At 47.6% G+C, this 23,627-nt stretch overlaps 9 protein-coding genes across 9 annotated transcripts; 5 read left to right on the top strand and 4 right to left on the bottom strand.

Moving 5' to 3' along the window:
* Positions 1–2,160: 2,160 nt before the first annotated feature.
* Positions 2,161–4,171, bottom strand: EDB93DRAFT_1326271 (WD40-repeat-containing domain protein). Its single transcript, XM_041455056.1, has 3 exons — positions 3,969–4,171; positions 3,635–3,851; positions 2,161–3,572 (listed from the first exon to the last, which is right to left on the bottom strand). Exons 1-3 carry the CDS (start codon positions 4,135–4,137, stop codon positions 2,438–2,440), a joined length of 1,521 nt encoding a protein of 506 aa, XP_041310863.1. The 5' UTR covers positions 4,138–4,171; the 3' UTR covers positions 2,161–2,437.
* A 64-nt stretch (positions 4,172–4,235) lies between these two features.
* EDB93DRAFT_1310425 (putative stress-induced protein STI1) lies at positions 4,236–5,781 on the top strand (the record flags this gene model as incomplete). Its single annotated transcript, XM_041454811.1, has 6 exons — positions 4,236–4,344; positions 4,412–4,823; positions 4,877–4,971; positions 5,007–5,272; positions 5,325–5,398; positions 5,455–5,781. 6 exons carry the CDS (start codon positions 4,236–4,238, stop codon positions 5,480–5,482), a joined length of 984 nt encoding a protein of 327 aa, XP_041310862.1. The 3' UTR covers positions 5,483–5,781.
* Positions 5,782–5,923: 142 nt separating this feature from the next.
* EDB93DRAFT_1079460 (uncharacterized protein) lies at positions 5,924–8,788 on the bottom strand (the record flags this gene model as incomplete). Its single annotated transcript, XM_041445460.1, has 8 exons — positions 5,924–6,103; positions 6,157–6,349; positions 6,400–6,431; positions 6,470–6,674; positions 6,731–6,904; positions 7,514–8,224; positions 8,285–8,589; positions 8,639–8,788. The coding sequence occupies 8 exons, from the start codon at positions 8,786–8,788 to the stop codon at positions 5,924–5,926; spliced, it is 1,950 nt and encodes a 649-aa protein (XP_041310861.1).
* Positions 8,789–8,911: 123 nt separating this feature from the next.
* EDB93DRAFT_1127192 (pre-mRNA splicing factor) lies at positions 8,912–11,218 on the top strand. Its single transcript, XM_041448777.1, has 7 exons — positions 8,912–9,153; positions 9,210–9,998; positions 10,057–10,320; positions 10,371–10,581; positions 10,630–10,898; positions 10,948–10,992; positions 11,048–11,218. Exons 1-7 carry the CDS (start codon positions 9,019–9,021, stop codon positions 11,051–11,053), a joined length of 1,719 nt encoding a protein of 572 aa, XP_041310860.1. The 5' UTR covers positions 8,912–9,018; the 3' UTR covers positions 11,054–11,218.
* Positions 11,219–12,141: 923 nt separating this feature from the next.
* On the top strand, positions 12,142–14,939 carry EDB93DRAFT_1238843 (MCM2/3/5 family-domain-containing protein; the record flags this gene model as incomplete). The annotated part of the gene is made up of 4 exons (XM_041451572.1): positions 12,142–12,917; positions 12,973–13,585; positions 13,645–14,139; positions 14,196–14,939. 4 exons carry the CDS (start codon positions 12,142–12,144, stop codon positions 14,937–14,939), a joined length of 2,628 nt encoding a protein of 875 aa, XP_041310859.1.
* Positions 14,940–14,965: 26 nt separating this feature from the next.
* On the bottom strand, positions 14,966–18,286 carry EDB93DRAFT_1310405 (RINT-1 family protein; the record flags this gene model as incomplete). The annotated part of the gene is made up of 12 exons (XM_041454810.1): positions 14,966–15,768; positions 15,823–16,070; positions 16,127–16,413; positions 16,462–16,620; positions 16,679–16,949; positions 16,991–17,104; positions 17,153–17,285; positions 17,334–17,456; positions 17,513–17,728; positions 17,789–17,874; positions 17,927–18,067; positions 18,119–18,286. 12 exons carry the CDS (start codon positions 18,284–18,286, stop codon positions 15,243–15,245), a joined length of 2,472 nt encoding a protein of 823 aa, XP_041310858.1. The 3' UTR covers positions 14,966–15,242.
* A 175-nt stretch (positions 18,287–18,461) lies between these two features.
* EDB93DRAFT_1247225 (carbonic anhydrase) lies at positions 18,462–19,136 on the top strand (the record flags this gene model as incomplete). The annotated part of the gene is made up of 4 exons (XM_041452562.1): positions 18,462–18,561; positions 18,611–18,635; positions 18,692–18,757; positions 18,818–19,136. The coding sequence occupies 4 exons, from the start codon at positions 18,462–18,464 to the stop codon at positions 19,134–19,136; spliced, it is 510 nt and encodes a 169-aa protein (XP_041310857.1).
* A 20-nt stretch (positions 19,137–19,156) lies between these two features.
* Positions 19,157–20,474, bottom strand: EDB93DRAFT_917213 (uncharacterized protein). The gene is made up of 5 exons (XM_041457937.1): positions 20,181–20,474; positions 20,074–20,121; positions 20,006–20,022; positions 19,247–19,943; positions 19,157–19,185 (listed from the first exon to the last, which is right to left on the bottom strand). Exons 1-4 carry the CDS (start codon positions 20,356–20,358, stop codon positions 19,266–19,268), a joined length of 921 nt encoding a protein of 306 aa, XP_041310856.1. The 5' UTR covers positions 20,359–20,474; the 3' UTR covers positions 19,157–19,185; positions 19,247–19,265.
* A 42-nt stretch (positions 20,475–20,516) lies between these two features.
* EDB93DRAFT_1127177 (adrenoleukodystrophy protein) lies at positions 20,517–23,621 on the top strand. Its single transcript, XM_041448776.1, has 17 exons — positions 20,517–20,843; positions 20,895–21,046; positions 21,102–21,322; positions 21,376–21,409; positions 21,459–21,628; positions 21,678–21,934; positions 21,983–22,058; positions 22,107–22,145; positions 22,194–22,352; positions 22,403–22,521; positions 22,577–22,604; positions 22,654–22,707; positions 22,761–22,883; positions 22,934–23,100; positions 23,154–23,323; positions 23,378–23,452; positions 23,507–23,621. Exons 1-17 carry the CDS (start codon positions 20,625–20,627, stop codon positions 23,568–23,570), a joined length of 2,127 nt encoding a protein of 708 aa, XP_041310855.1. The 5' UTR covers positions 20,517–20,624; the 3' UTR covers positions 23,571–23,621.
* The last annotated feature ends 6 nt before the right edge of the window (positions 23,622–23,627 follow it).

The raw sequence follows: 23,627 nt of genomic DNA, 5'->3' as shown, positions 1-23,627 counted from the left end.
GACATTATTATTGGAAGTGTTATTGCATGTTACACTCAAAATCTGGGCCGCACAATATCAATTTGTAAGTTGTCTCGTCTCTTTTAAAATTTACCTTGTCTGAAATGCCAAATTCCTCAAGCATCTTTGCAAACACACTCGCCAGCTCTTCACCTGTGTGGGACTAACATAGCATTAGCTGCTGCGGCTCTAACAAGGTAAGTTTCTCACCTTAGCTACTTCAATTATATCTAATGTTAGGCTTAGTGGTATGCCCTTGTGCTCGAGGTGCACCGAGAACGCCACGAATGCTCGATGGTTTGGTGAACTCCAAGCATCCGTTGTAAAATTTATCTTGCTGTCATATTCCTGGTGAGGTTTTTCATTTGAATATTTCAAAGTGCGTGATCTGAACTAACTTGTAACATTTTAGCAACTCATTGACGAGTCTGAGCGAACACAAGTCGAACATCACGCAAAATTGTGGATGGCGAAGGTATGTAATACTCTGGCCTTCCAGTCTTCATCAATGATTGAAATCCCCGATCCTTGACTATCTCGAACGGATGCAGGCTCTCCGAAACCCAACGCACCATCTCTGCCCTGGAAGAAGACAATTTAGGCTTAGGTGCCATCAGCAACAACATCAAGACCTCACCTTGTTTCTCCACATGTGTGCTGACAGTGCGAGTAAGTCAATTTCCCCTTTCCTTTCCGTTCGAAAGATGCCACGATTGACCCGTTTTTTAGGATACTTCCGACAATTTTTGCTCGCACTTCATCTGCATCTTTGGCATTGTCTGCAGCATTGAGTGCATCTTCCCCCCAGCAAGATTTTACATGTTTGCGCATGTTCCCCATCAATCACGCATCCTTTTTGTCCAGGAATCGTCGGATCGTCGCCTTGCATCCTTTTGCACAGCACTTGAATTCATGTGCACGTCGACCACCAACTTCAGTGATGCGGGGAGTTGGGTCAAAGAATGCATAAACAGGTGATACCCATTCTTTCATGAGCCTCGCTGTTGCTAATTAGTGGTGCTATGTTTGTATAGCAGGAACATACTTCGCTCGTCCTCAGCACTTTCTGGACCTGAAGCCTCGCTACCAGCCTCGTCTCCACTTTTCTCACTCATGTCATCAATGACAATGGCATTGTTATACAATGCTTCTTCCTCTTCCTCGGTGCGAACAATGACACGGTGAATCTTACGAGGCTCTGCTGCTGTTCTCACATCAGATGGAGGTGGAGAGGCCTCGGCTACCGGTCTATCTTTGGATATATCTGCAGGAGGATTTTGTTTTGCCTTCTTTGACTTGTTGGAGACTGCACTTGCACCATTTGCATCAATCATGCGCTTCTTTGACGGTCTGGAAGCTTCAAGTCTCTCTTCAAGTGCCGCTTTAGCCTTGTCCGTGAGTTTTGTGACTCGTTTTGCAGCTGCAGTAAATATGTTTGGTTGCATGGCTGGATGTGAGGTAGCAGTCTAGGACAGGTATGCTTAGGATGACAGGACCAAAAGATTTTTTCAACAGTTGTGGCTTCTTTAAAGTTTGGTTTGGTTTGACGTAGGTACTATATCTTGATTAGGTAGCAATATATTGTGTTTCGATGGTCTAACCCGTGTGCGGGTATGGGTATAGGTACGGGTGCCATAAAAGGCAACCCCCACCCATACCCCAGGTGTACCCCTACCCATGACCTGTATGGGTTACCCATACCCACGCAGTTGCCTAATATGCTTTGTCCGAGAAAGGGTCTGGCCAGATGTACTGGCTTTGCTGGAGTGAAAGGTAGAGAGCGAACAGGAATGTGAGGATGACAAGGATGACAAGAACAAGGTTGAGGTAAGGATGTGACAAGAGGGCTGAGATGAGTAAGATGAGGAGAAAAATGGTAGGGGCCCAAGCATGTAGATGTTCTTGTAACAGGATTGGCTATTCAAGGAATCGAGAGGTGGTTGACAATACTCTTGTTGATGGTCCATAATGTCCTGCTAGTACTGTGCAGCACTTAGTCGAGGCATTCTACAAAAACTTTTGCAGGGATGGCACAATGGATTCTCGAGGAGTGGCCCGAGCGCTGCACCAAGCGGTCCAGTCATTGGCTTGTGATGCGGACATACCCTTGGACCAGCGCATTAGTAGGCATATGATCAATTCCATGCATCCTCCCACCTCATTGATTAAAGCATTCTCTAATGATTTTGCATGTAGCATTCAGTCATGGCCACACCCAACCTGTTTCCAAGCACCATAATATTCTAGACTTTGAAGCTGCTTCCTATGCCGAAGGCACAACGAGTGTGCGCTAGATGAATATAAAAGCACACTTCGACCACAAGAGAAATATTGCACTGAAGATTGCAGACAGTCACGGACAGTATGAAAAGCCAACACAACGGCACAATGGAACACAGCACGAATAATATTGATGAGAACAAGAAAAGTCATACATTTAAGCAGGTAAACCCCAGATCCTGACTTCCCTTCCGCTCGTAGCCCAGATCTCCTTGCCCTGCTCTCCAAACATCATATCGGACACATCTCCCGCCTCCTCGAAACGTACAAGCTCATCCCACGACTTATGAGCAAACACACAGATGCCTTCGCTGCCTGCGACTCCTAGGTACTGTGCGCTGTAGTCGTACAATACCTTGTTGACCTTGAACCCTTCCCCGAGCGGAATGGTGTGTGCAGTTTTCATCTTCCTCAGGTCCCAGATGGCGACGGAAGAGGGGCTGTCGGGAGCGAGGAGATGGTAACCATTCTCTGAGAATGAGAGTGAATTGACGGTGAAAGGCGAGGCATCTGGTGGTGTGATAGATGCAGCTATGTTACCGGAGCGGACGTCAGATATTTGGATCTTGGATGAGGGAGTACCCAGTGCAAGGAGAGCGCCGTCAGGATGGATTGCAAGTGATGTGAAAGCATCTTCTCCGGGGGCTGACCGGTACACCTGGGTAAAGTTGGAGAGTTCATGGAGCGAATATGTTTTGTCGAGGGAAGACAATGCAAAGATAGAGTTCGTAGGATGCACGACGAGGCCAGTGAGTTCTCCCTTGTGCGTCCGAATGGTTGCTTTTGGTATGTACTCGCTAGAGGCGCTATCATGCGCCCAGATTTTGGCGATTTTGTCTGCACCGGCAGACAAAATCAAAGTCGGTTCACCCTCGTGCTCGCGGAAAGCGACGTGGTTGACTTTCTTCGTGTGACCTTTGAGGGAGGCCAATACCTTGTCTGTACTTCTATCGTACAGCTGGACAATCTTGTCGTTACCACCCGTAAGGAACTGCGACGGGTTAAGACGAGATACGGCAAGAGAAGTCATTCCAGCAGGAGAGGCTGAGTGTAACGACGGGACGGTATGTGTTGCAACGAATGTCTTCACTTCTGCAGTACTTGTGTAACCGGCTGGAGCTTTGCGCTTTTTGCGGGTAGCAGAAAGATTTTGCTGAGTCTCGTCAATCTGGTCGACGATCTCTTTGGGGAGAGCACCCTCTTGAGTACCATTTTCCTCAGCCATTTCTACGTCTTCAGCCGCACCGCTTGCTGGAGCGATTCCCATAGTCGCCTGGACATTAGCCAGAGCTCTGAAATAAGGACAGAACGCGTCAGCGTGATGTAATTAAGAGCATGCTTAGAAAGCGCGTACTCTCTGGCAGCATCGCGTTCTCTTATGAGACGCGCGATGACGCGACTGGCAGCATCCTGTGCATATAGAGCATAACTTAGCTCCTGGCGAGTGGAGTTATACTGTTGCTTCAAGGCAAACATCTCCAATACCAAAGCGTCCCACTCATTTTGAAGCATATGCAATAGAGCAGGGGTAGAAGTTGCGGCAGGAGGTCGTGGTGGCGCTGTTTTGGGGTCTGGTAGACATGGATTAGCAAGTTTGAATTGAATCTTCAGATTGTAACATTAAAGAAAAAAAAAAGAACGGTACATGCTGCTAGGAGAAAAAGCGAAAAATGAGAAAAAAAACTCACTGGCTTTGATGGTCAACAAGTCGGATTCCTCGAGTTTCTCCCCCGTCAACGGATCGGTGCCATTGTCATTGATGTATTTCAGAATCAACCGACGTTCGTAGACTTGGCCAGATTTTGTAGAAATGACCGGGTCCTGAGGAGGTTCGCCAGAGATACTACAAAAAAACATGGCTGCCTATATCAACGAAGACCTAAGTAAGTCTTCATGAGTTGCAAGCATTTGTTGATCCTTATTTGCGACATACTAGATCTTCGGATACCACTAACATGGCGGACAAGAAGCAGCAGCTCGTCCTGTCCATAATCGACTTTTTGAACCAATCCATAGATGATGGCACTGTTAAGCAAGACGACAGGGAAGGTCTTGAAGTCGCCAGTACGTTCTATGTCTTTGTTCATCTCTTTTACGTGCCGTGGCTCATCGAGTACGCGTATTCACGCAGTTCAATGCATCGGCGAGGCATTTGGTGTCGATCCGCTGGACGACAAGCAGCGGCAACGCCTGGACATTAAACCAGCGAAGCTACAGACCATATTCGATGTATTCTTGAAAACAAGAGATAAAATAACATCTTCGCCAGCATCTGCATCTACACCCTCTGCCCCTTCAGCAGAAGCAAAGGCCAAGGCTGAGAAACATAAGCAAACGGGGAATACCCATATGTCAAGTAAGAAGTATGACGAAGCCATTGACGCGTACACCAAAGCTATCGCGCTCGACTCTGCCAATCCCGTCTACTACTCTAACAGAGCAGCCGCATACGCTAGCAAAGGCGATCATGCATCCGCAATCCTCGATTCTGAAAAAGCCATCGAAGTCGATCCTAAATTCGTCAAGGCTTACTCTCGTTTAGGGTGTGTATCTACTATTGATTTCCACGTCATTCGATCTCATTCCACTCCGCTAGGCACGCGCAATACACTTTGGGAGACTACAAAGCTGCCGCTGCCGCATTCAAGAAGGGAGTCGAGCTCGACCCCACAAACGCCAACCTGAAATCTGGTTACAAAATGCTCTGGACCACATTCCTTCTGAAGAAGAAGATGATGACGATGGCCCCCCACCACTCGTACCTGAAGGAGATATTCCATCAGATGCGCCTGCTGGTTTTGGTGCGGGTGGTGCAGGCGGACTGGGTGGTATGGCAAACATGTTCCGCAACATGGGAGGAATGGGTGGGGCAGGCGGCATGCCCGATCTTGCTAGCCTCATGAACAACCCCATGATGATGCAAATGGCACAACAAATGATGGCCAACGGCGGAATGGAAAGGCTTATGTCGAATCCAAATGTTGCTAACATGGTAGGCGTTTTTCCCTCTCTTGTATACACCATTCCGACCTTTTTTTTATTAGATGAATCGTATGCAATCTGGCGGGGCCGCGCCGTCTATGGAAGAACTTATGGCAGATCCAGAGTTGAGGAATCTGTAAGTCGATCTCTACCCGTTCGTCATGTAAATTTGATCTTACCTGTATACTACAGCGCTGGCCAATTTGGAGCTGGAAGGTGATTAAACGGGGTTTTGAGATAGCGAGCTTATGCTGAACATTAATGTACGGATAATCGCTACTGAATGGATTCATGCCTTTGTTACACTCTCGCAAATGTACATGTTGCCAGCTCGAACTGTGTATAGATACAATTAGGGACGATGGGATCACCATCAAATATTACATATAGCCATTATACAAGTACGCGGTAAATATCTGCGATGCAAACGAATGGCGGGCTGATAGGAAAAAAGCCATAAAAAACCGAGCGATGTGAGGAAGAGCACAGACGAAAAGCAACTGAAAGCAATAAAGATACACCTAATAATTCAACAAGGCGAAAGATAATACCAAATCGATCAACAGGGCCAACGTATGTTGGGGGTCAGGTGGCAATTACGAGACCAGTAAAATATCGACGCGATTCAGGTCCACACTGATTTTAGTCAGGGACCCACGCATTATGCGGATTCATGTCCAGGAGAGCAGCTCTGCGAGGGGGTGGAAGCCGGAAGAGGTTTGTGCGCATGTGTTTCAGGGGGTTGTGAGCCAGTGCCATCTTTCCGCATCTTCTCAGCCAATTTGCGACTCAGGGCAGGAGGTACCAAATCCAGCTGAACCGGAAGATCCGTAGGGTGGCCCTGACATATTTAGTTAGACTTAGGTTCAGGATATTGCATAAAGTCAACCTTACATGGGTTAGATGATAACGGAGTCCACTGAGCTGCTTGTACCGATTCGGGCAGCCTTGATGCGGACAAGAATATTGCTTTTTAGTTTTACCATCACTTTCGCCAGTAGATGCCTCCACATGAGGCACAGTGAGGCCATCAATGTAAGAGGTGACGAAAGTTGACACAATAGCGTGTTGGAAATGAGCCTTTGATCTGGGTCATGGTTAGTATTTTCGGCGATGAGAGCATGCATAAGTTCGTACATTTGTAAATGGTACTGTAACCCATTAATACTCTGCCGAACAAAGCCATATTAGAACAAGCTCCCAGCACTTCGGAACCGAAATGACGTGCCTTCCAAGTTTTTCCGCAACCGTCTAAGCCACATCTATACGGTCTCTCCCCGCCAGAGTCTTCTGGATGAGAACTCTTGTTATGGTCTGAAAGACCTCGCGAAGTAGTGTAACAAGCAAGGGAACTCGGTGCGGTCACCGGCCAGCAGCTTTCATGACCGCACGCATATGGCTTTATAGAGGGGCTAAGAAATGACATCGCGTTAGTCAATTGCGTCACTTCCATGAGAAGATGACCTACTCATTTGTGGCGGGCAAGTCGGAGGATAGCCTCAGAGGAGCATTAATGTCAGCACGCTTCCGTACAAATGACTGCCGTGGCCGTGCAGTCGGGCGAGGATTTGGGTCGTCAGGGTTGGGTGACAAAGTATCCTGGGGAGGGCCGCGTTTGGCACCCAATCCGATGGTCTTAGGACTGGTAGTATTTAGATGCGCGTACGCGGATGGGTTGATAGATGCTGAAGGCAGGGCGGATGGTGCAGGATGGAAGTTGGGTGAGATGGTGGTTGGTGAACCTGTATTAGCAACAGGCATAGGAGCCCGATGCCCGTTGAGCTCGAGTTCGTTTGATAATGAATGAAATTGAGGCTGCAATTGTCCTTTGAGTTGTGGCTGATAATAGTCTCCACGAGCTTCAGGTGCTGTTGTCGTGGGTCGCGAAATTGAGCTGATGTCTTGGTGTCCAGGCACCACGTGTTCAGAGGATGGATAGTACTGGTTGCAGGGCGTCAGGTGTAATGCACTATCGATAGGTGAAACGGGGGAACAATTGTCTGATGAGGATGAAGACGAGAAATACTCGTGGGGAACGCTGCAGACGGAGGATGAATCGGGTGATGGCATCACAACATGCTCAAGCTGTTGGCGATGATGAGCCACGTAGTAGCTGTCAGTTGCCTCGTGGGTTAGGCCTAGCGCCGTAGGGACTAATGCAGCGGAAGGACCCTGAGAAGTAGTCGGATAACACGAATCTTGAGACAATTGTGGAGAAGTTTCTCCATCACGGATCAATTGATGGTGGCACTCGTTATGACGAGGCACGGGCGAATAGTATTCCGAAGCACGTTGTGGGGGAACGGGTGTATGAGATGGCACAGGTGTGGGAGCGAGGCTTCGTTGGATCTCATTATATTGATGTTTAGCAACGTGGTCCTCATACACAGGGCGATGTCCAACAGCATAGTCCGTGACTCGAGTGGCGTTGACAAGAGATGGATCGAGGACTACCCCATAGTCAAAAACCGCGGTCGCATTATCGGCCGGCGGAACGGAGGTAATAGGGTGTGGGACGGCGTGAGTTTCCCCCATTTGGTAAGAGCCGCTAGGGGCCGCGGTACTTTTATCATACCTCATTGCAAGAGTGTGCGGAGAAGACAAGGCCGAACTTAATGATGAAGACGAATAATGAAATGGGGGCGGAAGATTGTCAACGTGCTGTATCGACTGTGGATGGGAAACTGAGGTTTCTACACTGCCCAACAATCCCACGTCATTGTGAGACCTTACGTGGCTATGTTGCTGTCCAGATGCTAGGGATGGGCCTCCGTCAAACTGAGATAGATTTTCACCCCAATATTGCCTGGGATTGAGCATGGGTGGTGGTGGCCAAGGTGTGGGATCGGGGTACGTTAATATAGGGCTTGATAGGTCTGAAGACATAGTCGATGACAATTTTGAAACTGCGACACCCTGAGGCTCGGTTAAGTTGTGTCTTTTTCGCTCCAGAAGCCTCCACCTAAGGAAAAGCGGACGTGAGTTACGTGAGGGCTATCTATACGTGCGGAAGAAACAGCACCTGTTACGGCAGGCTAATCCGCTGCGCTGTAACTCCTGGCCGACTTGGCCCCATCGTCCAGCCAAACGTGAGTACGCGTCAAAGAGTTTGTCGTCCTCTTCCTTGGACCATTCGTCGCGTCTGAGGGAGGGGTCGAGTGCCTCACGATAACGTTTTGAACAAGCGTCGTCAGTGCGACCAGGAATATGCCTCGCAATCACAGACCACTTTGTTGAATGAACTTCGTAGAGTTCCAAAAGTAGATGGTCTTCCTCTGGCGTCCAGGCAGATTTCTTCACATTCGGTGATAGGGAATGGAGCCATCGCTGTTTTTGAACGTATTGGGAGAACTGAATTGGGATTTATGAGATCAACACTTGCCTTCCTGCAGGCCTTATTGGTCCTTTCCGGGACACAGTGGGCGACGGCCTTCCAGTTGTCTGACTCTCCATGAATGGCAACGGCATTGGCGAGAAGACGGTCCTCTTCAGCAGTCCATGGCCGACCGACGATGCGCTCGGTCATGATAAAGCTTAAGTAAGATAATAGGAAGAAGTTTAGAAAAAAATGAGGGGTTTAGTGCTAGGCCTCGAGGAAAGAAGGCTGCAACCCATCATCAATTAGAAAACAAATGAAAATCTCCCATCACACGGAATTACATAAAGGTTTCACTTTCGTTTTGGAAATTATTTACCACGCCTTCCTTTGCTAACTGGCACCAACTACTGACCAAGACTGTCGGTAAACGTTCAATCATGTCTGCTGCTTATTCTTCAGACGAGGACAATTTAAATGATGCATTTGGCCTGTCAAAACTTCCTATCGGCAAAAAACCGCGTACGGGCCAGGACAAACTTGGGTCTCAGGCCGCTCCACATGTCCTCGCTGAAGTGAGTCTTTAGAACTTCACTTCATTCATGCACCATGTCACTCACTATGCTTTTAGGATCCTCTGAATCAAACCTCACTAGTGACCCGGCCGACAGACACGCAGATGAATGTCAACATTCCCTACAATGAGATGATGCTGCCGCTGCAGGGTCCCGATAATCCATTTGGTGATTCAAATCGGTTTGTCAACCAGAATGCACTTGCTGGCCATGTGGAAGAACAGTCCATGTCAGACCACGCGTTCAAGGCCCAGCATTTAACACATTCCATTCTTGGCTACTCGGTCAATCCGTCGATCGATCCAAATGCACCGTCTATTCTCGGCTCACTCGAAAAGGCCCAAGAAAATGGCTTTGCGACAATCGATACTTTACGAGCTACCAGCTCTCAAAAAAAGGAATTGAAAAGAAAGAGAAAAAATAAAGGAGATCTTGATGTCGTTGAGGGTGAAGGCGCGTATGTCGGACCTTGGGCTGCATGGGATGGAGAAGAGGAGATTGGATTCTTGGATGGTGTTGAAGACACTGGTGATGAGCCGCAGGAAGAAGAGGAGCCCGAGCCCGTAATTCCGAAGAAGAAAGCGAAACCAAAGCCTGGCGCCTATGGCCAAGAAACTTCCGTCTTCCATGGAAAATCGATGACCGACTACCAAGGCCGAACATATATGCATCCGCCATTGGCGGAAGCGCCTCATCTTGTGAGTGAGGCAGGCTCGCAAGAAACGTTTATTCCAAAGACGTGCATCCATACTTGGACGGGTCATACGCAAGGTGTTTCGGTAATCCGATTATTCCCTGAAACTGGGCACCTTCTTCTTAGCGGATCTATGGACACCAAAATCAAGGTACGTTAATTGTTTTAACCTATTCGGATCTAAACCGACTCATTACCATTACCGTCAGCTGTGGGACGTGTATACTCATGGCAACTGTCTCAGGACTTTTCATGGCCACGTGCAAGCCGTTAAGGACGTCACGTTCTCTAATGATGGCCGGAAGTTCCTGTCATGTGGATACGACCGCCAGATGAAACTATGGGATACAGAGACTGGGCAGTGTCTAAAGCGGTTCAGTAACGGCAAGACTCCCTACGTTGTGCGCTTCCATCCGGATGAAGACAAACAACACATATTCCTCGCTGGTATGTCGGACAAGAAAATTATTCAGGTACGTTCTGGTGCGATGCTCGTCTCGGGCTAGATTGACCGATGATATAGTATGACATGAATTCTGGGGAGATAACTCAAGAGTATGACCAACACTTGGGTCCTGTGAATACTATTACATTCGTGGACGAGAACCGACGGTTTGTGACGACGTCTGACGACAAGACGATCCGTGCTTGGGATTACGATATCCCAGTTGTGATAAAATACATTGCAGAGCCTCACATGCACTCTATGCCGGCGGTTACGCTTCACCCATCCAGTGCGTATTTAATTTTTTATAGATATGGTTTGCTTACTGTGTTTGTAGAGAAATACTTTGCCGCACAATCATTAGACAATCAAATTCTCATCTACAGTACGGATAATTTCCGGCAGAACCGGAAGAAGAGGTTCGCGGGACATTCTGTGGCTGGGTATGCTTGCCAGGTTGGGTTTTCTCCGGATGGGAAGTGGATAAGTAGCGGGGACGGGGAGGGGAATGTTGTATTCTGGGACTGGAAAACGGGGCGAATTAAATCGAGGCTCCAGGCTCATTCTAAAGTTGTGATTGCACATGAGTGGCTACCACACGAGTCGGTAAGTTGAGTATGATTATTTTTGAATTGACTGATGAGTATGTGTACAGTCGAAAGTTGTTACGGCGTCGTGGGATGGGTTGATAAAGTTATGGGTAAGTCCTTTGTGTTTTTTTTATTCTTGTGATTGTATTGTGATGCTTGATATAGGATTGAATTGGAAGATTTGTTGGTTAAGATTTTGTAGTTAACGGGCATTAGCATTTGCAATAAGATGGAATCTCAGATTCTGTTCGCCTTAGAATTTTTGTTCCTGGTCTAAATGGGTTCGGCGGCCATAGAAGGGTCGGTTCCTGGTACCGGAAGAATCTTGACCGCGTGGATCATACACATAAAAGCAAACTCGTCACTCCTTTAAACAAATCTATACCCTCACATCATGTTCCCCTCAAAGTCTTACATCGCTATCATTCTCACTTGTCTCCTACATCTCTCTCAAGCCCTACCAGTCAGTCTTCCACTCATTCTTCTTTTTAGCGCCCGAACTGACAACAACTCGACAGATGGCTAGAAATCCTGAAGCTGTGAGAAAAATCCCATATAACGCTTAACCTGCTATAATAACCTCCACACACAGGCTGTCGCTCCAGTTCCAGATCAATTCGGTGGTGGTGGAGGCGGTGATGGTGCTGACTGGTGAACAAAGACTCTCCTGTAAGTTCCTATATCACTCTCCCTCACCGGTTTTAAATATTATTCTTCAGCATCCACGACTAACGTTTTATGTGATTAAAAGTGGGGCGTCCCATCAATCTACCGCGTAACATTACCATCTCCCGTCTGAGTTTACTCCTTCCCTACTTCTTTTTTTTGCGTTTTACACCAGTGTCCCCATTATAATCTCACACTCCTTTTATACCTAACTTGCATACTTTGATCAATAGGTGAGCGACATCATCACGCACGCCTGCCTTGTATTCAAACATGTACTCCATCTGTTTTCCTTTTTACCCTTAGTCTGTTTTAGGCTACCTACTCCACTTTGCTGATTTCTCTCTTGATTCAATGGGTTTTTCTTTCTCTTTCAATGTACACAACAAGCTTGTGTACGGACGAACATCATACGACTCTGATGAATGAACGTTCTTTGCTTGACCCTAAGCCTCTTGTGTACTCTAAGCCGATCATCATCAATGGACTCATTGTAGCCTCAAGGTACATGACCACGTGAAGGTTAAGGGCAGGCCTAGTCGCGTCAATATTCACCGTCACGCGTCAACTTTTACTTCGAATCTTTGCCTACCATGTCAATGCTCGACGAGCCCGTTCCTCAAGATGATCTTATGCGCGACAGAACCCGTAAATTCGAGGAATTCCTCATTTCAGATTCCCCAATTTATAATTACAGAGATGACATCGCTCGCATGCTTCGTACAGATCAGACCCGTCTAATAGTAAACATCGATGATCTCCGCGACTATAACAGAGAGTACGCAGATGGCTTGCTCAAGCAACCTATCGATTTCCTTCCTGCCTTTGACGATGCTCTCCTCGGTGTCGTCACTCAAGTCCATGACACAGACAAACACGAGCTCGAGGGAAAGAACTATCGCGTCGGCTTCAGTGGCTCCTTTGGTGATCATCATGTCAGCCCACGTACCCTCAAATCAGAACATCTTGGAAAGATGATCTCTCTAGAGGGCATCATCACCCGTTGCTCACTCGTCCGCCCCAAAATGCTCAAATCCGTTCACTATTGCCCCGACACCAAACTCTTTCACGCTCGCGAATACCGCGACGCGACTACGTCAACATCAAATTTACCACCGACCACCACCGTCACACCTCAGCAAGATGACGATGGTCATCCCCTCCAGATGGAATATGGTCGCTGTGTCTTCCGAGATCACCAGCGTATCAGCATCCAGGAAATGCCCGAACGCGCTCCCGCTGGACAGCTACCCCGTAGTACAGATATTATCCTTGATGATGACCTAGTAGATAAATGCAAACCCGGTGATCGTGTTCAACTGGTTGGCTTCTATCGAAGTGTGGGAGGTGGCTCGAGTGGTGCCTTCAAGTTTGTTTTTGTTTTCCCCTTGAAAACTATTACTCATCCCTCGATTGCCTTACAGATCACTCATTCTCGCAAACAACATCAATCTCCTTTCCTCCAAGATCGGAGGCGGTATTGCACAGACACCGTTAACTGATACCGATATTCGGCAAATCAACCAGCTTTCTAGACGACGCGACATCTTTAGCCTTCTTTCACAGTCTCTTGCTCCATCTATTTATGGTCATGATAAAATCAAGGAAGCTATCCTTTTACTTCTGCTAGGTGGTGGAGAAAAGAACCTACCTAATGGCACCCATATCCGTGGTGACATCAACATGCTTATGGTTGGCGACCCGTCAACCGCGAAGTCCCAACTACTTCGCTTCGTGTTGGGCACTGCCCCGCTCGCTATTGCTACCACCGGACGGGGAAGTTCTGGTGTCGGTTTAACAGCGGCTGTTACCACGGATCGCGATACCGGCGAGCGAAGGCTCGAGGCAGGTGCTATGGTTCTTGCCGATCGTGGTGTTGTTTGCATCGATGAATTTGACAAGATGTCAGATATCGATCGCGTGGCGATCCACGAAGTCATGGAACAACAGACGGTCACCATTGCCAAAGCTGGTATCCATACCAGTCTGAATGCCCGTTGCAGTGTCGTTGCCGCTGCCAACCCAATTTATGGCCAAGTGCGTGAATCTACATGCATTGTTATTAGATTTTGTAGTCTGACTACGTTATTTGCTAGTATGATATCCATAAAGATCCTCATAAGAATATTGCACTACCCGATTCCCTTCTTTCGCGTTTTGATCTTCTCTTCATTGTTACCGATGATGTCGATGAAGAACGAGACCGCAGAATTGCAGATCACGTACTGCGTATGCACCGTTATATGCCACCCGGAGTTGAAGATGGTACTCCCGTGCATGACAACCTGTCACAGCCCCTTGCCATCGACGGACCGGGCGTACAATCAGCGGAGGTAGATGGTGGGATAGAGTCCAGCCCCTTCGAGAAATACGATCCCCTGCTCCATGTCGGCTTAACGGCCGCAAAATCACGAACACGGAGAGGCAAGCAGGTGAAAACAGAAGTGTTAAGCATCGCCTTCGTCAAAAAATATATTCAGTACTCAAAGAGCAAACCTGCTCCAGTCCTTACGAAAGGCGCGGCTAACCATATTGTGAATGTTTACGCCAACCTTCGCAATGAGGACGAGGGTCAAACCAATCGGAAGAAGGTAATTGTCTTCCCGGCATCTTGATCTATGCTCCATTTTTGATGGATCATATCCAGACAGCTCCTCTAACAGCACGTACACTAGAAACTCTCATCCGTCTGTCTACCGCCCACGCTAAGGCACGTCTCTCTGTAAAAGTGGAGTCTGAGGATGCTCGTGCAGCAGAGGAGATCATGCGGTATGCACTTTACAAGGAAGTTGCCAAGCGGCAAAAAAAGAAGAAACGCAAGCTTAACCGCGTGGGAGCAGCTGGCGGGATGGATGAAGATGACTCTCAAGATAGTTCCGATGAAGACGAAAATGTTCAGGGCGAGGATGATCAACCTGAACGCATGAGTATGCCTCCTCAAGCGCCGGCCGATAAACAGCCTGCGAATGATCAAAGTAGTCAAGACACGTTGTGGAATGACAGCAGCCAAGATCTCGCGATGGAATACGTTACCAACGGCTGCCACAGGATCATCACAGGAGGGCAGTGTGCCTCCGGAAAGGTTAGCGTCTCTTCCTCACCATTTTCTCACGCCTCCGGTGCATTACTGGAGGCCTTGAAGAATGTAATTCTAACTCCCACGTGTTTTTGGTTTCATAGGTTACAACTTTTCCGTGCACGGCTAGCGAATCTTTTCTCTACACGCCTCCAAGACGAGGAACAGGTGTTCTTGGCGGAACTTGTGGAAATGGTAAATGAAGGTCTACCCACGAGTGCATTATTTGGGACTGCGGAGGCTACCGCAGCGTGTCAGGTCATGTCAGACGCTGATGAGCTCATGATTAGTGAAGGGATCGTCTACAAGGTCTAATACCCCTGATCGTGGGTTGTGTTTTCGCTTGCTTATCGTCTTATTGTTGTATTACATTCCCTCCTAGTTGTAATAATAACTCTAAAATCGGGATATATCTTTGATTAGAATGATCTCTACATACCCATCACCGGTTATGACTTGAAGTCGAAACACGTGGTGATCATAAGGTCTGAAACTGATGATCAACGTTGGAATGATATTATTATCCCGGCAAAGCAATGATCCGAACGCTAAATTCCACATGCTCCTCACCATATCTCCTCTCACGAGCGCTCGGCCCTGCAGTCGGCAACTAAACCTTTACAGATCATCTCGCAGCCGGAGTACTGTCTTTACCTCCTCTTTCCCTAACCCCCCTGATCCGAGGCTCGTTGCGGCATCTAAAGTATCCTCCCAGCCATCTCCTTGACCTCCAAGGACTTCCTTCACGGCCCTATCCACGTCCTGTCTGCCAGCGCCGAGAAGCCTGCCTGCGACTAGTAATCGTGCCCAAGGACCCTCAGCCCTGGCCCGCGAAGTTCTCAAGGCGACCTGACAAGTTTCCGCCCACAATTCGCTCTCCGCGTGAACAGAACGCGCCTGTTCCCGTGAAAGACCCGTCCGGAATTGTCCCCGGGTTAGCCCTGGCCGATAAAGGACTTCGCGCTGGAGAATGTGCTCTGAGATACGTGTTGCTATCCGCCTATATACGTGCGTCGTCACTGCAGTCGGAAGCGTATTGCGGAGGAAGGTGAGGTGAGAAGACAAGAGTGCAATAGATGGGAGAAGACTTGGGGGAACGGCGATACCATCATCTGCATTGTGGGCGCCACTTTCATCCTTGGGACTATGTGATAGTAGTCATTACGATGGACGGCTGAGTAGAAAACGAGCGACTTACGATGTGATAGCCACGAAATGTGGTTTCAAGGCAGTTTCAGTTTCACCACAAATTTGACTCACGAGCATGTCCTCCGCCCTTGACGCGAGCTTCGTGTACTGTGTAATTAGTTCCTCAAAGATAGTGCAGTCAGGGGCATCGCTCTTGCTCGACTGGTGATCTGCAGAGTGCGGCAGCGAGGGATGCATTTCCGCCCGAGAACGTAGGGCTGCCCGATGGTTAATTTCTGTCCACAGCTCCAAAAAGAACTGTCCATAACAAGTTGATTAGCTTCAATGAGGTCACGAAACACCAGCTGCCTCACCTCTTCCTCTCCCCATCGTTGCATTGCAAACTCCACATACCGCGCACTGAGCAACGCCTTGCACAACCGTTGACTGCCCTCAACACCTCCGGTCAACTTACGTGAGTCTGTCTTTGCCCCTTCAACACCTAGTGCGCCAGGGACCGCCCGCACCAGGGCAGATGAAAGTGTCTCGAAAGCATCCAAGGAAGAAGACACACGAGAATAATACTGCTCGAGAATAGGAAGCTGAACATGAATGAGGAAACGGGTGCGATGGGCGAAAGAGGGAAGGGGAAAGTAGCGATCTGTTTCACCTTCAATAAGGAACACAGCAAGGGAAATTCATAATGTACCAGTAACTTGTTCAACAAGAGCCTTTATTCGACGAGCTGAGTTCGTAGCCTTCAATTCGGAGCGGGATAACTTGTGTTCTTCAGTGTCGTTTGAATCATCGTCAACAATAATCCATGCATCTGGAGAACTGATGATTTCATGGTACTGGTCTTCAGCAACTGTTGATCAACCGGCTTAGTCTTCCTGACAGACGGACGAATGTAAAAATCAACCTACATTTTTTCTCGCCTTCTAACCATGCATCAAACCACTCCTTCTGGCCAAGGATGACAGAGCTGACGCCTCCTTTCTCCTCAGTCTTCTTTGCCTCTGTGTTAACCACAAATTCATAACCTAATTCACGCATATTGGAATCGAAAATTAATGTTTGATAAACTGTATGCGCCAACAGGGCAGGGTGAGAGAGCAAAGTCGGGACGGTGCGCCGCAGCTTGCGCTCCAGGATTGGGACAAGGAGAGTGATGTAATTTTGCTGATATATGGTCTGCTATCAGGTTGAAAAGGTTGTGTTTAAAAGTATCAGCTTACCCATGCATTAACAGATTGGTATTTTGTGCCCAAAAGTAAACGTTGTATGACGTTGTCCATGAAGGGTCGATGGTCAAGAACCACGTTCATTATATGTGAGAGATACCATTCTGGCTGTCACGAGTAATCAATACAGGTAGTTGAATACGACGAGAACCACACCTTGTCGAGGCGATTAGTGTCTCGTTCAGTTTCGAAATGGTATTTGAAACGAAGGGATATTGCATGCGCGAGTGTTTCTAGTGGGTATAAGCCCTGGGAACCTTGTTTTGTTGAACTCTCGATATCCTCGCCGCTGTGTGATTTCAGTATGGCCAGTAATGCATAATTCAGCTTCACTGACATTTCTTGCAGCAATATTAGGTCTTTGAATGCAGATTCGAAGGATTTGCGGTCATGCACGCTCGCAGCAGGGTAATCCACAGCCATTGGCCATTGGAGATTTTCCAGCGCGTCATTCAGTTTGCTTAATGAAAAGACGGTAAATTATCAGACTGTTCCAGGGTATAAATCCAGACTTACGTAGAAAACAACCCTTTTATATCTGACCATGTTTTGTCACGAATACGCCGTACAAATGTAACAAGATGCAGAGACTGCTCGGCACTCCCGATATCTTGCACACTGTCGCATTTCCGACTAACATCACTAACGAAGGCACTTAGCCTGCTGTATTCTGACGTCGTCGATTTGGAAAGTGGGGATGGTGTACCGCGCAACTGCGTCAATGCTCCTTCGCTGGAAAGAATTGTTTGTATCCATCGACAAGGGCAAATAAAATTGATAGATGGTGCACACCTCAAAGTCAATGTGCGTTCTATGACTGCTACATACACACGCACACTTTCAAGTTCCTTCAGTATGCGATGCATGGTCTCAATGTCCTCAAGGAGAGTAGGATTTGCTTTCAGATTTTGACGGAGAAAGAGATGAGACAAGCTCGTGTGAGAGGTAAGTCATCTCGTTTTCTATCGACTCTCTGTCCTCCGCTAGCCCACGAGCAGTGTCAAGGTAATCAAGTGCCGCCACGCGAGTCTTCGCTACGAGTAAGTCAATTGATTGTTGAGATGCAGAGAGCTAGCTGACAACGAATAAACTACCATGAATCATTCAAATTGAGCGACCCACCTGACGCTGGAGTTCTGAACTCCGTGTTTTTGTTTCTGAAAGAACTTTGTCAATCCCATCGAGGTCGTCGATGTGAGCAAAGTTGGAGTTAAAGAACTCTAGTGCAAAACGATGCGCAGAGGATACGTCAGGCGGTTCAAGCAGGCGCTGTATCTTTTGCGAGGACATTGCGAGGGTTTGAGCTAAACTGAATCGTAGTCACCACGAGGCGGACCACTTGAATTTCAAATTTGGATTATACCCACGTGGTTATCTAATCTAACTTGAATTCTTCCCGTAGTAAAGACACTAGGAGATTCACACTGTGAGCCTATTCAACCCGAAACTTTGTTCTTGAACTCCCATGGCCGAAGTTGACTTTAAGCAAGCAAACGAGAACTACGCTGCCAGCTTTGGTGACAATGGTAAATTAAGCATTCCACCATCCAAGCACCTTGCTGTCGGTAAGTACTTGCCAGTATATCTGTGAGAGCTCAGCTGACTCGCTGGTAGTGACGTGTATGGATGCTCGCCTTAAGTGAGTTGCAATTTATAAGGGGGCATGTCTACAAATAATATTTGATTGTCCGACAGTCCTGAGCAATTCCTCGGCTTGAACCTAGGGGAAGCCCACGTTATTCGTAATGCTGGGGGCCTTGCGTACGTCTCAAGTGTCCTGTAATTCCTATGTTATGTTGAACGAGTTCCCGCTATGTTTAGCAAAGAATCTCTTCGCTCCATCATCATTTCACAAAGACTCCTTGGAACTAGAGATGTGATCGTCATTCACCATTCCGATTGTGGAATGCTCACTTTTTCCGACGAGCAACTTCGATCCAAGATCATCAACGCACATCCAGGAGATTCCGATGTGTCCGAGGCAGTAAATGACCTGCAGTTTGGACCATTCCCTGATTTAGATAAGAGTGTGAAAGATGATGTCGCATTCTTGAAGAATCACCCGCTTGTTTTGAAAGAAGGAAAAATCACCGGATGGGTGTACGAGGTTGAGACGGGAAAGATCAGACAAGTCGCGTGATAAGACGGTGGTACAAAGATTGACATATATGTAATCTAGTACTTCATGCCTGAAAAACGAGTAGGACCTCTATCAGCGGCAGCCGATCTTAAAAATGGATGAATACCCACTGAGCTAGTGTTCATGAAGCTACAAACGGCTGCCCTTCAATTCCGTGACATATCGCACGACTTCACTCCAGTCTCTAGCCCGGCGCACCGAAAGATGTGTGTTCGCTTGCTCCAGTATTTCGTCCCCTCGCTTCGCATCCTCTTCTAAAAACTTTCCCCCTTCTCTTTTCAGACGAACTTCATAGACCATATCGTTGCACTCATCAGAAGCCGTTGATAGCCGCTTGTTCCACTCATATGAGCCGAAAAGGAGCACCGGGGGAGGCTTTGTTACTCCATCTAACGGGATATGATAGGCGCAAGCCAACGCATTTTCCATCGAGTCGTCGATTAGTAATTTAGCTCCGATGTCAATACAGACCTCTGCTTTGCTCAACTTCGTCACGAGCTCATGGTCCTTTCTTGCACCCGTCGAGGTGTCTCCACCATCTGTCGCATCCTTTCCAACATTCGCAAACTGGCCAGTGCATATCATGCTATCAAAGCATCCAGGGAACCAACGTTCGACCCAAGCCCAGCTGTCAGCGTGGGAATCTTTGCCTCTAGCCGTGACGATGATCAAGCGATAGCCCAGCGCACACAAGGCCTCTACGCCCTCGCGTGCACCAGGTACAGGATGTGCCTGCGCCATCCGACCGCTGGAATAGAATTCTCTGACCTTCGTGCGCGTGATGTAAGGCGTTCCCCAAAATGGGTTCTGGAGGAACGGGCAAATTCGGCATGAACAAACATTGCATTAGTAAAATACGCCTTTCTTGCCTTCCAGTAGTAGTAGTCTGCAGAACGTGACTATGATGGACCGAGGGAGATGTCAATTCATGACTTACAGTAAAAATCATCGGTGGTCATCTGGGTACCGTAAGTCTCATTGTGCCCTTGACATAAATGAGCTTGCACGCAGTGATTCTCATGCAGATGGGTGAAATACACGTACATTGCGCTACGATAGCATTGGTACAGCTCAACACGTCATCAAGATCAATCGCGATGATAGGTGCAGAGGAAGGGGGTATAGATTCCTTGAGCTCTGCAATTTGCTCGGCAGTAGTTTCTGCAGTGAGCTCTGGCTCATGCTCTGGGCTGGATGCTCGGTAGGTATCGTTCGCAGACATTGCGGTATCGATGGTTGCTCTAGTGATATCTAGTCAGAGAAGACGAAATTGAAGAGTCAGAGTTATTTCAATTCGCTGTCCATGGTCATGAAATTAGCCGAATAAACTCGTTATAGAAAGAACTGTTTTAGCAGGAGGCAAAAGTATATTAATACAATATCACATGCCACGGTGTAATACCCTCACTTCTTTGTAGGCGCGCTTGAAGCTTTTTATCATTGTCATTTAATTCGCAGGGTGCTAATCGCCTGCTAACTCAAAGGTTTATGGTGACCTCGAAGCTTCGCCCGTTGGATCAGCGAGTAAAACAACTCGCGCAGGTGTATGCCTCGCACCGGCCTCTGGTACAACGAGGGCTCACAGTTGGTTTCGTTCTGTACGTGCTAGTGGCTGCATATCATGGTCTTGCTGCCCGCCCGACAACAAGGATTGACAAGGAGAAGGACGCGGCAGATCGAAAGAACGGAAAGCCAGCCCGTGTTGCCGTACGCTTCTTTTGCCTTTCCCCAGACCATTCACTCATAGTAGCCCACAAGGTTGATGCCATATTTTATCAAAGGTTGGGCATCATCTTGCGTATCGTCATACCAAACATACGCTCCAAAGAGGCCCTGTTACTTTTCATGCATTCAAGTCTCCTTATTTTTCGCACTGCCATCTCGTTGTATGTTGCTACTCTAGACGGAAAGTACGTTCTCCAGACAAATTAGCATGTTTTGAAGCATCATGCATGATCCTCATAGAATTGTTGCATCTCTCGTGCGCGGACAGTCTCTCAAGTTTCTCCTCAACATAATACGATGGTTGCTGGTTGCAATTCCGGCTACTTGGACGAATAGTTGGCTTAGCTATGTCCAGAATAAGCTCGCTCTCGCATATCGTACTCGATTGACCAAGGAAGTGCTCAAGATGTATCTTGGCGATGAGGCAGATGGCCCAGAGGGCAAAGTTTATTATAAACTTTGTTAGTTTTGTCTATTCTCTCGGTGGAACATCTCACTGACCCTTGTCATCCAGGTAATCTTGACGACAGGATAAAGAACGCCGACCAGTAAGCGAACTACCGGATCAAATAATACATCGATCTCAGTTCCCAACAGGATGATAACTCACGATATACAACGGTTCTCCACCCACCTTGCCGTAATTTACGCGAACCTCGCGAAGCCAATCCTTGACGTGATACTTTACAACTACCAATTGTCACGGAATGTAGGGGCGGAGGGTCTTGTGCTTCTCACTGTTTTAGTTCAGGCATCTGCTGCGCTACGTAAGTTCAATTTCTATCGAGCGCATACAATTTGCTAACATAAATGCAGTACGTGCTCTAACTCCCTCCTTTGGGACATACACAGCTCGATCAGCTGCGTTGGCCGGCTCACTTCGGCATACACATTCTCGTCTCTCCGAGTTCGCAGAGGAGATTGCCTTTTTTGGTGGCGAAGAGACGGAGAAGCAGTTAATTGAACGTGAATATGCCGCGCTCGTTCAACATGAACAAGGAGTAATGAGTAAGAGATGGTGGTACGGGTGCGCGGAGGAAGGTATCGTCAAATGGCTGTGGGGCAGCTTTGGGGTATGTGTTCTTCAAGCATGAATTGTAACAACGTGACATTTGTTTTAGCTTGTCGTCTGTGCAATTCCTGTTTTCTTCAAGCTGCCTGGAATATCAAATCTTGACCTAGGTAGTCGCACAGAAGGTGAGTTTTAACAGTTGTCCCAATATCAAGTCGCTCGACGTTCTACAGGTTTCGTGACAAACCGAAGACTACTTCTTTCTTCATCAGGTGAAATCATTCCATACTTGATATTTTACTGCTAACATGCATTCATAGATGCCATAGGTCGCGTAATGTACTCGTATAAAGACCTGGCAGAACTTGCAGGCTACACCTCACGAGTGTCCCTTTTGCTCGACACTATGTCAGACATGCGAAAGGGTAAGTTCGAGAAGAGTCTTGTAAGTGGTGCAACTGAGGGAGAGAATGGAGAGAGTACGTGACTAGTTCACCCGTAACGCAAGTACTGACTGCAACACCCTTAGTTTTGCGGAGTCGCGGACAAGTTCTCCTTTCGGACGATATTCAATTTGAGAGTGTCCCAATCGTTACGCCAAACGGTGACATTCTTTTGAGAAGTTTAACCTTTCATGTAAAACCTGGGGTAAGATTATCTGCAACGCACATGTATGGTATTTTATACTAAATAAAATTTGAAGGAACACCTGTTGATTGTTGGTCCAAATGGTAGGCATAACTGTTTTCATGATTAATGTCACCTCACTATAGCATGTAGGTTCTGGCAAGTCTTCGTTATTCCGAATCCTGGGCGGACTTTGGCCTGTTTATGGTGAGCCCGATATACTCGGCTCAGGGAATGCATTAGTTTCATCATGACTCTAGGCGGCATTGTTCGGAAGCCCCCCGCGTCAGATTTCATGCTCATTCCCCAACGGCCCTATCTTTCGCTCGGAACCCTCCGGGACCAAGTTATTTATCCACACTCGCAACAAGATATGGAGGCCCGTGGGTGAATGGTATCGCGTTTGTAAATTTAATTTTAAGACATGTTCTAGGTGGAGTGACAGACGCGGACCTCCTTGCGGTACTTGAAAGGGTACAGATGGGGAGCATCGTTGAGCGAGAAGGGGGTTGGGATGTTACGCACGAGTGGAGAGACGCGCTTAGCGGAGGCGACAAGCAGAAGATTGCTTGGGCACGACTCTTCTATCACAGACCCAAGGTAATATTCACGCACCTCATTCTAATCACTGAATATTAATCAGCTGGCTGCAGTATGCCATTCTTGATGAAGCAACTTCACTCGTCCCTCCTGACATGGAGGGCACGATGATGGAGCAGGCAACTGCCCTCGGAATTACTCTACTCACTGTATCTCATCGTCCATCACTATGGAAGTATCACTCGACGATCTTACAACTGGATGGTCAGGGCGGATATATATTGTGTGTCTCGTTGTTCATCTCTTACCGTAAATACCCATTTGACCGTCGTCGTAGCACGCAACTGGATGCAGATAAACGTTTGGCCATTCAAGAAGAGAAGCAGGATCTGGAGACGAAATTGCTTGAAATGTGAGTGCCCTGCTTAGCCGCCAGGCTGAAAATTCTTTTGACATCCTGTCGTAGACCGAGGATGAAACTACGTCTCGCTGAACTGCGGCTTATCGTGGATGCAAATAGAATTATGTAGTAATTTTGACTGTAGAATATTATTATTATGATAAGTCCGTGCACGTGCCTATCTAAT

This window comes from Suillus bovinus (assembly GCF_016758785.1).
Source record: "Suillus bovinus strain UH-Sbo-P2 chromosome Unknown EDB93scaffold_9, whole genome shotgun sequence".
NCBI lineage: Eukaryota > Fungi > Basidiomycota > Agaricomycetes > Boletales > Suillaceae > Suillus > Suillus bovinus.
Note: the sequence above shows the minus strand (reverse complement) of the source record. Positions and strands in the feature narration are given on the sequence as shown.